This window comes from Mytilus edulis, chromosome 2 (genome assembly GCF_963676685.1).
Source record: "Mytilus edulis chromosome 2, xbMytEdul2.2, whole genome shotgun sequence".
Classification (NCBI taxonomy): domain Eukaryota; kingdom Metazoa; phylum Mollusca; class Bivalvia; order Mytilida; family Mytilidae; genus Mytilus; species Mytilus edulis.
Genome location: NC_092345.1, coordinates 42,335,487 through 42,351,629, shown reverse-complemented (window position 1 = coordinate 42,351,629; position 16,143 = coordinate 42,335,487). Strand labels below are relative to the sequence as shown.

Genomic DNA, 16,143 nt, shown 5'->3' with positions numbered 1-16,143 from the left:
CAAATTCTAGTAAAAACGTTAATTTTGCTAATAAAAAAAAAGACCGATCATTCCACATATTTGTATACGGATTTTGAATAATATGCATTTCAAAAGATTCGGTTAAATCATAAATCAGTTATTGCAAGATATCTGCATGCTATTGACGTTGTAGATCGTAGATTTGCGAAATGAATATCCTAGACATAAAAATGCATGTAGTTTTATAAAAATCGGGTTTTCTTAACTAACAACAAACAGAAAAAGATGTCTGGGTGGTATTTTTTATTTTCAAAACCAATCAGGGACCATTTCTTTTTTTTTTATATCACAAATAAAACATAAATATAAATTGCAACGTAACTTACCGAACCTGAATGAAGGGATGAAGGTTTTGAGTTGTCATAGGTAAAACTGTCATGGTGCTGTTCTGGTTGTTTTTCGTCTTCTGAAATAAGTAAAATAATTATATAGTTATATTATAAACAGTGAATAATTGCAAAATATTTAATTTATGAGTATTCACACAAATAAAAAATGGTTGTAACTTCAACGTTCACTTTAAAAACAAAGTGAAATATCATTTACACCACAAAATGGACAGAAGAAAACAAGACTGTCCCGAAAGAATGAAGAAAAAACGCATTATGTATACCTGCTTGGTAGGGTATATAAGGAAGTAAAGATCGATCATATGGTAGTGTCAAATATAATTTTTTTGCACGCAGTACAAGTATAGATTTGTACAAATGAGTTTGATTCTGAATTATATTATTGTTACCAATAACTTTAGACATTGTATCAAACAAACAAAAAAAATGTTTAAATAATTTTGAAAACGAACAGTGACTCGTTTCTCCTTCTGCTGCGAGCTGGAGGTACAGGTAGAAAAAAAATAAAACACCAATTAAGATGCCTGAAAAATACAACATCAAGATATATTGGTTTTTAATCAGATACTTCAATTACATACCCCTTTAGAAGGGAGAAAATAATTGTAATTTGCTCTCTTAAAGTGGTATCCAACACCTTCACTAAAATTTATTTGGTTCGTTTAATTTTCATAAATTTTTTACAAAGTATTTGCTTTGACCCTTTGAAAAAAATATAAAAGTTTCAAAAAAATTGAACTAATCATTTTATCAGACAAATTACACTAGATATATAGCAGTTTGACAAACACTTATTTTGATCATTGAGAAGCTTAATATTCCCTTAACAACGCAACGTAATTAAAACTTTAAGCTGATTTTACAGAGTTATCTCCCTGTAGTGTTAGGTACCACCTTAAAATATCCACACTTATGAAAAAAGTAAAAGAACAAACATGTTTTTAGTACCCGTGATGTGGTATGAGTACTAATGAGACAACTCTCCATCCAAATCACAATTTATAAGAGTAAACCCTTAAGGGTCAAAGTACAGTCTTCAACACAGAGCCTTGGCTCACACTGAACAGCAAGCTATAAAGGGCCCAAAAATAAATAGTGTAAAACCATTCAAACGGGAAAAACAACAGTCTCAACTATATAAAAACCAGAAACCCTTATGGACCACACCAACAAACAACAACTACTGAACATCAGATTCCAAACTTAGGACAGGTGCAAACAATTGAAGCAGATATAAACGTTTTATTGGTACCAAACCTTCACCCTTACCTATAAATATTTAAAAGCGGCATTAAATTTAGTTTAATGATCTGTTTGACTTCAAATCAGGGATTTAAAAAATGGAAAACATTAATTTTTCTTTTTTCCCTTTCATTAAAAAAATATTTTGTGCGGACCAAATCTGTCAATAAAATCGGTCTTTCTGTTGGCTTGCCAAGTTTCACTGTCTTAGTTGACATTCTTTCAATAACTGAAAATGCTGATCCCATATGCATTTGATCTCCAAATGAGGTCATATTATAGGTCGCATTTAGACTATTAGTAAATGACGCTTAAGCAAAAAGGGGTCATTTCAATAATAATGCATTGAAGGAATTTGTAAAGACCACGCAAGATTATAGGTTTTTTTTTTGTTATAAAAAGTGATACACAACCTTACAATGGGAGAACAAATGTCGCGTTTAGCAAAATCCTTCAAAAGAGAGATGAAAGATACCAAAGGGATATTCAAACTCGAAAACATTCTGACACCCCTTTGTAAAAATAAAAAAACGAACAAAAGACAAACAGCAGCACACAAAACACTGCATTTTAATTAAGACTAAGCAAAAAAAGGTTATAGCTATATTAATGGCGCCATTTTACGTAAAACATCTAATTTCGTTGAGTGGTTTTTCTCCTATATATTAAGAAGATGTGGTATGAGTGCCAATTAGACAACTTTCCATCCAAGTCACATTTGTAAAAGTAAACCAGTATATGTCAAAGTACGGTCTTCAATACAGAGCCTTGACTCCGACCAAACTGCAAGATATAAAAGGCTAAAAATGACTAGTGTAAAACCATTCAAATATATATGAATAACGAGAAACGAGAAACATTTATGAACCACACCAAGAAACAACAACCACTAAACATCAGGTTCCTGACTTAGAACAGGTGCAAACAAATGCAGCGGGTTTTAAAGTTTTAATAGGTACCAACCTTCACTCTTACTTGAAACAATAGTTTAACATCACAATATAGAAAGACGCACTATAAAATATCAATTAAAAAATGACATAAATGATACTCATGAAAAGTCTATATCATATCTGCGTTATACTAAAAGAAATGTCAAGTGCCATGAGGAAATGAAGAATACGACGTAAAAATTTATGAAAACATTTTATACTAAGATGGAAAACCTATAAACCAGTACCTATAATCTATACTTAAAGACCATCGTGTATTATTTGGGTGACGCTGATACGTAATATTTATTAACAAAGTCTTGGTATCCTCCGATGAACTTTATGTTAGAAAAGGGACCAGACGAAATGTTTTCTGTCACGTAAACATACCCCATCCTTAAATAAAACTAAATCAGTTAGTTCGGCCTTACAATCTTAGTATAAAACACCTATACAAAGTATTTCAAAAAGATAAAATGTTACGACGAAAGTGAGGTCAATTATATTCTATCAGAAAATAATTTTTCCAAATAAAGGAACGCCGATTATTTCTATGTAATACAGTTTAAGTAGAGCAGTATTTCCAGTTTGAGATAAAAATCTTTTTAAAACTATTTCTATGAGATCAGATTAATGATGAGACAAACAATTACTTAATTTAGATTCTATAAATGTCACACAATAAAAAGTTGTAAACAGTTCATTTCGGTTATATGGAGATTTACATAGAGAATTTGACAAATTAGACAATATACTATCGAAAAAGCTATCGGTCCAGAATGGAACACTTAAATGACTGTTTTTCTTCACTAAGGATTGGGAAAAAAAACGTTGTCGTTAACCTGAAAGTTCCTTTTAAATGACTTAATTGATGATTTACATCAAATTTGGGATTTTCGGCTCCTGAGGGTTGGAGTAATTCATATTTTTAAAATATTATCAATCATAATGAAAATTTAAAAGAACAGTGTTCATAAATTGAACGCAATAAGATCAGGTTGTTATGCAGACTTGTCAGTATAATTGTTGATGCAGCTCTTTTCCGTCTTTTTAAACACGTAAGATCGGAACCTTTACATGAGAAAAAGAGGAAATTCCTTGCTGTTAACTGTATCAATAGAGGAATTGATGTAATCAACATCAGCATCGTTCATCATCACAAGGAGGTAACATCTAAAATTCCATTTTTTTTTAAATCAGTCTGTTCCTATTGTATCATACAGTAACACCAAAACTTTTGCACCCATCATATGTAATTATAAACAAGACTTGCAGGATCTCGAGTTAGAAAACCTTCTGACATGTGACTATTCCCAACTCGCCTTATAATTACAGCTTCCTCTACTATGGACACATAATTCAACATGAAAATCTCCAAAAGGTGATTTCTCATGGCCCTAAGTATAGAGAACTCCAACACATCAATTGGCACCATAACTTCAAAATAATTATGGATTCCATTGAGGACTACGCCAAATCATGGACTAAACGAGGAAAAGTTGACCTGAACACTCAGGTCTCTAATAAAACGTCGCATTCACAGTTTACATCCCGTCATTGTGTTATTGTTCTATGACAATTCTCGTATTCTTTTCTTTCTTTTTTGCCAGGAATATGACAGTTGTTATCTATTCGTTTGATGTGTTTGAGCTTTCGGTTTTGCCATTTGATTAAGGACTTTCCTTTTTGAATTTTCCTCGGAGTTCAGTATTTTTGTGATTTTACTTTTTATCCAATCAGTTTAACAGTTCTCTAATCGTTCTTCTGTATAAAAGCGTCGTAAAGTTTCACTGGTTGATTCTTTCTCCTTTCAGTTGCGAACGGTATTGATTTTTTTTAACATACAAATGAACAAAGCAGTCTTTACGAATTAAAATACTACTGACCTAGCGTCATAACAGGTTAATAAAATAATAAATTTATGATATCAGAGATGGAAATCAAGAAAATAAAACTCGGTCGTTGGTCTTTAAATCGTAAATCAATAAGTTTGCTTTTGTTTGATTAATCACGAACTATTGGTAACTGTGTCATATATATATTACAGGAAATATATTTTAAAAGTGGACATGCAACATCCTGGTTTAAAAGAGAAAACAAAACGTCGAAAAGACAGAGACCAACGAAGCAGTTAGCGAAACTGAACATTAAGCAACAACTCCTCCATAAACCAGTATCAACTCAGATGCTATCAAGGATTAGAAGTTCATGTGCTTCATTTGCAAAGAGTACATTTCAATCATGGTGAATACCAGCACTAAATAAAGGCAACAGTAATATACCCATGTTCAATAGTCATAAAGCGATAAAGCGAAACAAATCCGGGTTAGAAACCAAACCGGGGGAAACGTATCAACTATACGAGGAAATAACGGAACAACAGAAACAATGAACTGCACAGAAACAAACGCAAAAATACATAGAAATGGACTATTTGATTAGAATTAAGATAACTTAAATTTATTGAATTCAAATACACCAATGGACTTACACAGTGGTAAAAATCAGAGGTATAATTTGTTGACTTTTCAAATAGTTCAATGGAGATATAAACTTAATGAAAACTACTAGTAGACATGTATTTTCAAATACATTGTATATCAATAGACATAAATAGTTGAAGAAACTACTAGTTTGTATTTTCAAAAAGATCAATAGACATAAATGTTGATGAAAACTACTTGCATGTATTTTCAAAAACAACCAATAGACATATACAGTTGATGAAACTACTAGTATGTATTTTAAAAAACACCAACAGACATAAACAGTTGATGAAAACTACTTGTATGTATTTAAAAAAAAATCAATAGTAAAATTGAGAATGGAAATGGGGAATGTGTCAAAGAGACAACAACCCGACCATAGAACAGACAACAGCAGAAGGTCAACAACAGGTCTTCAATGCAGCGAGAAATTCCCGCACCAGGAAGTGTCCTTCAGCTGGCCCCTAAACAAATATATATACTAGTTCAGTGGTTATGAACGCCATACTAAACTCCAAATTGTACACAAGAAACTAAAATTAAAAATAATACAAGACTAACAAAGGCTAGAGGCTCCTGACTTGGAACAGGCGCAAAAATGCGGCGGGTTAAACATGTTTATGAGTTCATAATCCTCCCCCTATACCTCTAGCCAATGTATAAAAGTAAACGCATAACAATACGCACATTAAAATTCAGTTGAAGAGAAGTCCGAGTCTGATGTCAGAAGATGTAACAAAAGAAAATAAATAAAATGACAATGATACATAGTTTAATTAGGTTAGTTTTGTAGAGAAGTTGTCGGTTGAATTGGTGTCTAGTGTAGATACACCCTTTGGGCATTAAACCACTAAGAAAATATAAAAATCACTATGAAAAGGCATGAAATCAGACCAAAATAGACAAGATAAGTTACCTGTATTTGTGGTAGGCCATACATACTGGTATCCAGCTGGTTTCACACAAGGTGCTGGAGGTTTGTCATCGCGTTTCCCAGCGGGAACTTGACCATACAGTGGATTCTCGACCGGCAATGTTGGTTTCTGATACACATACAATGTGTTAATATGTATTGAATATGTTGGCGATGTTGGATGTCTATTAGATTTACGCTGTCTACTGCCTAAAAGTAGCCTAGTCACATCAGGAACGATACCAAGATCTGAATCAGAGTCTGCTTTTGAAGACGGGGGTGTTGTATCAGGTACTGCATGGAAACTTCTTCTGTTGGTATAATATTCAGCATTCTTAGTGCGTTCTTTTGGTGTCATTGGTTTCGAATAAGATAAAGGTTGTTCGTCACTTTTGGATTTGTCTGTTTTACGACCTGGAGTTGAGAAAACTGGTTTCAGCAGTGTTTCCTCTCTATTGGCTTGGACGTCGGAGGACAACAGACCACTGTCGATACTACTTGATCGTTTTGCCGCCATTCTGAATATGAAATGTAATAAACAAGGATGACTTTATGATATAATTTATCCCTTTTGTTGTTATGATTTTAAATAATTGGAATTATTACCTCACATAAATATTTAAATATTGAAGTTTGAGAAGGATTTTTTTCATCCGATTGAAAGGATAAATAACCCCTTTCATAAAAGCCATGACAAGGGATAAAATCTATAGTTTTATCACACAAATATCATATTTGTACATAATTTGAGTTTTTACTTCAACGATGCTGACCAATCAAGACAATAAAATATCCAATGTGAAATAATGTTTACGTATTTCGACCCTTTTAAGCTATTATACACTCTATTGTTTTGATTGATAGGTATACCTGTAGTTATCGATATATTTCATGTTTTATTTTAAATTAGCATGTCTTTTTTCCTTGAATAAAAGCAGCAGCAGTATACCGCTGTTCAAAAGTCATAAATCGATTGAGAGAAAACACATCCTGGTTACAAACTAAAACCGAGGAAAACACATCAACTATAAGAAGACAACGACACAACAGAAACACTGAAGTGCAACAAAAAACTAACGACAATGCAACAAACATGGAAACGAACTATTAGATAACAACTGTCATATTCCTGATTTGGTACAAGACATTTTTATGAAAAAAATGTTGGATTGAACCTGGTTTTGTGGCTAGGCAAACCTGGCGCTTGATAGCAATATTAAATAAACCGCTAAAATAACATAACAAGACAGTAATACAGTACAAATAAATGTAAGAATAGTCATGTATCAACACTGAATGTATACCACGATAAAATTTAAAGATACAAAGATTCAAAGGCTTATGCATTAAACACAGGGTGCCAGCTTTTTTCTACATAAAAAAAACGCATCAATGTTACTAATCTTATACTTCTGTACACCAGACGCCGGTAGTAACGCTCGAATCCATAAGAAATGACAGGTTAAATATTCATTCGCAGTTGAAGACCGTTGACTCCATGAAATTTGAATATACGGAACTCAGGCATAGATTACCGTAGCCGTATTTGGAAACATGGCAAAACAAAAAACAAAACAAAAACAAAGGCAAACAACCGTTTCATTAAACACAACAAATTCTGATTACGAAACACGTGTCCTACAAAAATCAGGATCAAAAGTTTATACTAAACACCAAAACCGTTAACACAAATATAGCATGTTTATCCTCCATAGAATATTTGATATCATCTTCAAAATGATTCGTAAGTTCCAATCATTTTTTTTAATTTTCGATGAATCAAAATCATTGAAACCAAGAGAACAGAAAATTATGATTTTTCAATTAAGGATTATGTACCCTTGTGTTGATTCAATGCTAAACATATGGAAATTTTATAGAAAATCCACAGAATTTATCCTTGTACCCTCATATTTGGCAATTTCATGACTGATAGATATGATTATTGCATGCAGTGCTAGCATTGATTTCCTTAAAACGATTTTATTAATGTAGCTATTGGTTAAAACAAATTAGAAAATGAACCAAATCAAGAACACCTTTTAGGATGCGCTCGACTTTAGTGATTCAGCACGAGGTATTTGGAATTAACAGGTTGCTTAGAACTGTTTGTAAAAAATAAACACTAGCACATCATAAAATAGAAAGTGAGTAATCTATGTTTCAAATTTTATAACAAAAATCTCTGTACTATTAAAGGCTGCTGATTTTCTATAAAAATCTTGGTTTATTTGCCACAAAGTACTCTTTTTTCTATTAAATGCAATGAAACAATAAATAATAATGCTTTGCATCAAGTTTCCCCTTGGTATATGTACAAGATGGCCTATTTCTATTATTCATTACATCTGTAGTTTTGATACAATTGAAGTTGGACTAATTCGTACAAAAATGGCTACAGAAGGGGTCATAAACCGTACTGAATGAATAACTTACATACAGATTTCAAAATTGGTTGCGAGAAGTGTTTGCTGCCTACAACTGCAAGGATAAATAACTCCTATCTTACAAGCAGTTACAGGACAACTAGTCTTTATTTTTATCACCTCAATGTAAATTTTGTAAATCAATTTGGGTATTTCAATATCCTTTGTCTGTCAAAAATTTAACACTTAAACTGAAAGTCCGAATTATTAATTATTAGAGAGCATTTCAAGAAGATGTAAAATAATTAAGAGTCGGTGATACCAAAGGGGCATTCAAAATTCACAAGTCGATTCAAAACTAGTCCAAATAATTATGACGTCTGGCATGGCTATTTTAATTTTTTTCAGGGACGCCTTCCTACGACGTCATAACATTGAAGCCATTTTTTACGGAGCAAATTTATTGGGGAAATTTGACACCTAATTTAAAAATGGCTTCAGCGTTATGACGTCGTAGGAAGGCGTCCAAGAAAAAAAATAAAATAGCCTTGCCAGACGTCATAATTATTTGGACTAATTCAAAACTAACAACGCCATCGCAAAAAAAACAAAAAAAGAGGTAGAAAAGACGAAATATACAACAAAAACATATATCAAAAACGACTGGTGACATTAACCTTTAAATTAAATTGTAGTGCCCCACCTGACATACGGATAAATCGAGTACCATACGAAAGCACATCATCTGTATTTCTTTTTTGTCCGGTCGTCAAATATTCGTATTGTGCAGTTTCCTTCAAATCACGTTGAAAGGTCAAGGACAAAAAAAAAAAAATTTTACAAAATGTCAGCATTTTTTAAATATTCTGTCTTCTGAATAATAATATTTTGTATGGAAATATAAAAATCTGTTATTAATAATTTATAAAAAGCATATTGAAATATTATTGTCGGAGTTTTAATAAACGACGTTTTTCAGAAATTCCAATGAAAATAATAAAAATGCTTGCATTAACGTCGATAACTAAGCGTCTTTTTTTTAACTGTCACTCGCCTATAAAGACTGAGCAACACAAATTATATAAGTTTACATAATAGAATGATTATGAAAATGATAAAAGCAGTATACATAAATAAAATTTCTTAATATTATGATTATAATCATTACTTTATCGAGCCATTCTTTCCTTTCCTTCAACCGTTTTTTAAAAATCATTATACTTATATAGAATTTGACATTCGGGTCAAAATGTGTCACTTAAAATATATTTTTCCTATGATATTTACACTGTTGTGATTGCATTGTCTTAAATATGTTGTATCGATTATCTAATTCTACCTTAAACCCGGTAAAAATGTTTCAGATATTTGTTTTTAAATAAATGAATCTTTATACGCAAGATTTTTGGATTCAGTATAGCCGCCCATATGATAACGACAAAATTACAAAATAGCGAAATAAATTAAATTCAAAGACGGCAAGATTTCTATATCAATACCTTGTGATATCTTTAAGAACTAGAGGCTCTAAAGAGCCTGTGTCGCTCACCTTGGTCAATGTGAATATTCGACAAAGGACACAGATGGATTCATGACACAATTGTGTTTTGGTGATAGTGATGTGTTTGTAGATTACCCAGTAGTTTCAGTGGAAAATGTAGTAAAAATTTACAAATTTTATGAAAATTGTTAAAAAAAACTGACTATAAAAGGCAATAACTCCTTAGGGGATCAATTGACCATTTTGGTCATGTTGACTTATTTTTGGGTCTTACTTTGCTGTAAATGACTGCTGTTTACAGTTTATCTCTATCTATAATTATATTCAAGATAATAACAAAAAACGGCAAAATTTCCTTAAAATTACCAATTCAGGGGAAGCAACCTAACAACCAGTTGTCCAATTCATCTGAAAATTTTAGAGCAGATAGATCTTGACCTGATAAACAATTTCACCTCCCGTCAGATTTGCTCTAAATGCTTTGGTTTCCAAGTTATAAGCCAAAAACTGCATTTTACCTCTATGTTCTATGTTTAGCCATGACAGCCATCTTGGTTGGTTGGTTGAACGACGAAGGACGCCAAGTGATGAACAAAGCTCACTTGGCCCTTTTGGCCAGGTGAGCTAAAAAAAAAAAAGGAACCCAAGAGACAATAAAAATCGCGAAAAGTAAATAATAACAAAAATACCAAAATCCAAGGAAAGTTTAAAATGGAAAATTCCTAAGGTAATCAAAAAGCATAATCAATTGACCTACATTTAAAGTTACAATAAGGAATACACTTCTTAAACTAGGTATATCTATCTAATGTATTCTGTTCAGCATAGTTTTAATTTATTGATAAATACATTTTAATGGATAACTTTAAATTGTAAGGTCAAGTGACAATTATATCGTCAACTCAGAGAATTAAATCAAAAACTGCATTATTCAGTACAAAACATGAATAGAGAAAATTCATTTACTGATTTTAAACAATTTATTGGCTTAAATATTAGCCAGAATTTACAGTGTCACCCTGATATTAAACGGAATAATAAAAATGTATAGTTCAATTATCACATGTAAACTATATATTTATTCAGCTTGATATTTACATTCGGAAAATATCTATCTGATTGAAGGCAATCATCTTTTAAACTACTGCATAAGTCCACAAACATAACCATAAAACGTTAAAGAGCCTATTTGTCTTAATACTTAAATTTCTAAATATATTCTAAGAAGAATTATTTTTTTGTTAACGAAGATTGTGGTATAGTTTTCTTTTTATCAATTTATGTCAAGCAATGTGATTTTAAATCAAATCAATGTAATGGGTGCCAAAAGAGGGACGAAAGCTACCAGAGGGACAGTCAAACTCATAAATCGAAAATAAACTGACAACGGCATGGCTAAAAATAAAAATAAAAACAGACAAACAATAGTACACATGACTAAACATATACAACTAAAGAATAAGCAAGGTTCTCCAGAAGGGTAAGCAGATCCTGCTCAAATAGTCTAATTCGGTAGGTCACATTCATGAAAGAGAAAGGGATTGTAGTTACGACGTAAGGAACATATCCGATATCATCTGTGAAACGGTTATTCCATTACGGTCAACCAACTCGTGATGGCGTCCGTAAAATTTACGAAGGGATGATTTCAACTTCACCATCATAGGAAATACAAGCACGGGAATATCGTATCAATTGGGAGATATATACCCTGTATGCGGGTGCTGCTGGAATATTTTTACTTAGAAATAGAAAGTTCACAATTGGAAAGCTGAAATCATCTCTTTTGTCGTAAAGACTCGTTTTCAACCGACCCTCATTGTCAATTTCTAGATGTAAGTCAAGATATGAAGCCGACTAAACTGTACCTGTTGTACCCTTTATCTGCGACTAGTATTCTAAATGCAAAACACACAATCGAACAATTTCAACATAGAAAGGGATCTGTAAGGTCATGTTTACGTTAAAAGATGACAACCCTGATGACTTCAGTTTTCCTAGTGTTAATTTCACATTTTCACTCTTCCCCATTGTATGTCGTCTTTATATCTCAATGATACGTTACACATTAACATTACATGGGCTAATTAAATTAACACAAGGGTAAGGTCCTAATGCAAAAGTATAATTCGGAATTTTGTATGACGTCCATTATCATTGAACACGAATACATTTTTGTTTAGGGGACAGCATCTTCGCTAGCCAAGCGTTACGATCCACTCGCGTTCTCTCCATTCTTGGCAGATTAAGCCAACATTTGTGAAAATAATGTTGCGTCATCTATCGGAAGATTAAAGTCACGTCCATTCCGAATACATCATTCTTGACCAACGGTAGCACTTGAACTTTTCAATTTGGAGGTAAAACACAGAAGCGTCTAGATTCTACACACTTGGAAAAGCAGGAAACGAAAATATACGTCAACATTCATGCATTTGTTCATGAAACATACACAGGAACTTCTATTAGTTGATTAAAACCATTCAAGTTGTCACTAGATATAGTCGTATGTTTAGGGATGTAAAGACTTGTTGCACAATAATCACGTGGCAATTGTTTACAAACACTTTCTACATTTACACGTGATCATGTTATAGACGCTTTTTGATTGGATGCAGCGAGTTTCGATTGCAACCAATACTCTGGGTCTCCGAAATTTTATCTCAATCCGCCAAGGGTGGAGAGAACGGGAGTGGTTCGTAACCCTTGGCTAGCGAAGATGAGGGGACAACTGAAGAAAGCCATCGGGTGCGGGAGTTTCTAGTTGCATTTAAACCCATTGATGGCTTTCGGCTGTATTCTGGACTTTGGTTGGGTTCATGATCGACTCTTCGACACCTTCCCCATTTCTGTTCTCAATTATACTTCAAGAATACTGTGATGATGTTCACTCGAATAGGGATTGGTTGTTCATCATATGTAGATTCTTAAAAATGCAACTGAAATATCTACATCAAATCATAAATTACACCCAATATTGCAATATTATCAAACTTTCAATTTTTCTACACTTTTCACTACACTTTAAATGCTCAATTAAAATACTGTCTATGTCTCATAATTTAAAAATGCTTTCTTTCTGGTCATAATATATTTTACATATTAAATAATCGCACACCTGTGAATCAACAGTCACAACTCTAAGGGACTAATTACCGAAAAATCGGACACACATAATTTCACTGTGTAATTAAGGAGCAAACTATTGCAAAGATGTGCGGTAAAGAAAAGTTTCTTGTAATAACAATTGATCATTACCAGATTTGAATTTTTAAATTATATGAAATGCAGAAAAAAATATTTTTCTCAATAAATACATAAAAATGAATATAACGATTTCAAGTATTTAAAAAAAAAAGAAATTATAAGATGATCTGAAATAATTTTCCCTTTGCTTTTCTTGATTATCTATCGAGGTTTTTCATCCCTGACTTGATTACATGTTCTAATATTTATCGACGAGAATCTCATCCCGGGCCGCGATCTTTCACGGGATTTCACGGAGTTGCCAATCTCTGTGTATATATGTCTCTGATCGGAGATAGTATTGAGATAAATGGGATAAAACGGACCGCCAAAAAGGTCTAGAGAAGCACATCAGTAGAACCTTAACATAAATAAGTAATACTTACCAAAATTTCTCTAATTGATAACCTATAGAACTGAAATTTCACAAAAATACCGGTAAATAATTTTGCTAATTGATATGATGCTGGTTAAGTTGGCGCGAAATAAATATTCTTACTCCTATTGCTTCATGTAAAAAAAAATTTATAAAATTGAATTCGACTACAGTTCAGCATAAAAAAAACGTGAATATGCAAAAGCCAGGTAATATGTTAATGATAAAGTGTGTATAAGTTTTCTTAAACGAAGTTACCCGTATAATTACCAAGAATTACATTTGAGCGCAAAGTTCTGTATGTGGTTTGGTTGGTTTATGTAACATTTATAATTTAGACTGGGATCCTGGCTAATCTTGACCTTACGACGCGCAGCTAGATTGGACCGGATCCCAGGCTAATGTAACATCGTAAAAACTCAGGGTAACGGAATTTTTTGCGTTGCTATAAGATCATTGAGGCCATCTATTTTTATTGCGGGTTCCACATATTTAAATCGGAATTATAGAAAAAATGGAATGTTGTGAGCAGAATCAAAACAGAAATGATGAATACTGCAACATTTCCAGCAAAATATAAATAGGATGGAGGATCTGTGTACTCACATTATTTGTAAAACTCTCCTTATTCATGTGAAGCGTGTGCTTTACATCGAGGCTTATTCTTTACATCGAGGCTTATTCTTTACATCGAGGCTTATTATGCTAATCATCGACGCCACAGTACTTCAACCAATCAGACAATGTTTATTTGGGGCATTCGATCGATTTTAACTCAGATTTTGGAATATTTCAATCGAAATTATAGAAAAATGGAATGTTGTTAGTACATATAAAATAGAAAATGATGAATAGTTTTAGCTAAAGATGATTTGGATGGGGGTTCTGTGTATTCACATTATTTGCACAACTCTCCTTACTGATGCCATATTTTGGAATTTCCGTGACCTAAATGGTTCGCGAAAATTAATATTTTTATATATAGTATAGTAAAAAAGAAAGTCTACACCGATTTCAACAACAAATTTACAGAAGTCGATATCATCAAAACGCTGAACATTTTGTCGACAACATATTTGTAGCAATTGGTATATCAATATCTCAACTAGCAGTCCTTGTTTCAATGGTTATTAAGTATGCTAAGTATACTGACAGACTTATTCATAAGCAGAAAAAAATCATACAAAACCTTTTCAAAGACAAAAAAGAAAAGAAATGTTCTTTCATTTTACTTTCCGGTACACAGATGATGTCCTGTCGCTCAATTATTCACATTTCCGTGAGTGTTTAACCTAATATATCTCAGTAAATTTGATATTATGTACAAATGTTGAACATACGAAATATTTGTATTGTCTATCTTATATTTCGATATCTGTCTTAAAATTGACACAGATGGACGACTTTGACTAGAATCCATTTCAATCGTGATTATTTCAGTTTTCCTAGTGTTTATCTCACATTTTCACTCCTCCCCATCGTATTTCGTTTTCATATCTCAATGGTACGTTACACATCAACATTACATGAGCTTAATCAACACAAGTGTAAGGTTCTAATGCAAAAGTCCTCCAGTAGTATCAAGAGGAAGAAGGACTAAAATCGAATTTTATGGCCACAATACTAAAGAATTGGTTGACGGTTATGACGGTCTGTATCTCAACTCATTATGACATGTGGCAGTCCTGCTTATATCAAAATACTAGTACCAGAATATTCATCTCATTTGCAAATTTGCTGGTTTTGTTCTTATCCCTTTCGATTTGAGACATTTTGACAAAGTTTGGATTCGAGTGACCGGGGATAATCCTGTATGTTTTAGCATGAAACGCTTGTCCTAGCGACACATCAGGTCTTCCTTTTGGGACTAGTGCAGTTACCTCCATGGCTATTTATTGTTTTTATTAATTATTATTACAAATGGCTTTACGAGTTTTGGACATTGGTATATTACTATTGTTTTTAACTGTTTAATCACAGTATTTGCTTATTGACACCTACTTTAATTGCTATATTGCTATTTTGGGTTAGGATAAAAAAAAAATGCTATAGACAAATTATCAAACATTAAATAAATCAAAAGTAAATTTTTTAAGGCTATATCCACAGACTATATTATCTATGTACCACATTGCGTGCAAATTATATTTTGTTTGTTTGTTTATTGTTTGTTTATTGTTGTTTGATTACTGTCTAATTTCAGATGAATTTTCTGGTTTTGAACATCGGTTAACAACTGGTGCCTCTTATTTACGTGTATAAATATACAACCAATACCTCATTGCATTTATATAAGGATTAACCATTTAGACTTAAGACAAACATGTGAAATATTCTAAGTAAAATAAACATCAATACCAGTTTTTGTGCACCAGATGAACATTACGACTGTCTCAATATATATCTCTTCTGTGATGCTCGTAACTTAATAAACGCAACAGTTGTATACCGCGGTTCAATAGTCCTAATTCGATTAAGCGAAAAATCCAGGTCACAAACCAAAACCGAAAACAACAGAATCATAGAAACACTAAACTGCTACTAAAATAACCAACAACATGCATAGAAACGGACTATCAAAACCTTAAAATACAGCAGCTTATAAAAAATGAAAAGCATATAAAGCAAAACGACAAAAAGAGTATAGCCAAAATCTTACAAGGAATCAGAGCTTTGCATGAGAGAGACATATTTCCGAACATAAAATAAT

General features: G+C 32.5%; 1 protein-coding gene across 5 annotated transcripts in view; it reads right to left on the bottom strand.

The window, feature by feature from the left end:
• The window catches only part of LOC139512161 (uncharacterized), a 52,047-nt gene that overhangs the window by 23,175 nt on the left and 12,729 nt on the right, over positions 1-16,143 (bottom strand). For 4 of the 5 annotated variants that reach the window (XM_071299562.1, XM_071299565.1, XM_071299563.1 and 1 more), the window contains exons 2-3: positions 5,948-6,462; positions 348-427 (exon numbers count right to left, since the gene is read on the bottom strand). In XM_071299562.1, coding sequence (XP_071155663.1) covers positions 348-427; positions 5,948-6,461 — 594 coding nt within the window. In that variant the 5' untranslated portion in view covers position 6,462. Of the gene's footprint in view, positions 1-347; positions 428-5,947; positions 6,463-9,013; positions 9,091-16,143 lie in introns of those variants that run through there. The other variant, XM_071299564.1, reaches the window with a different exon arrangement.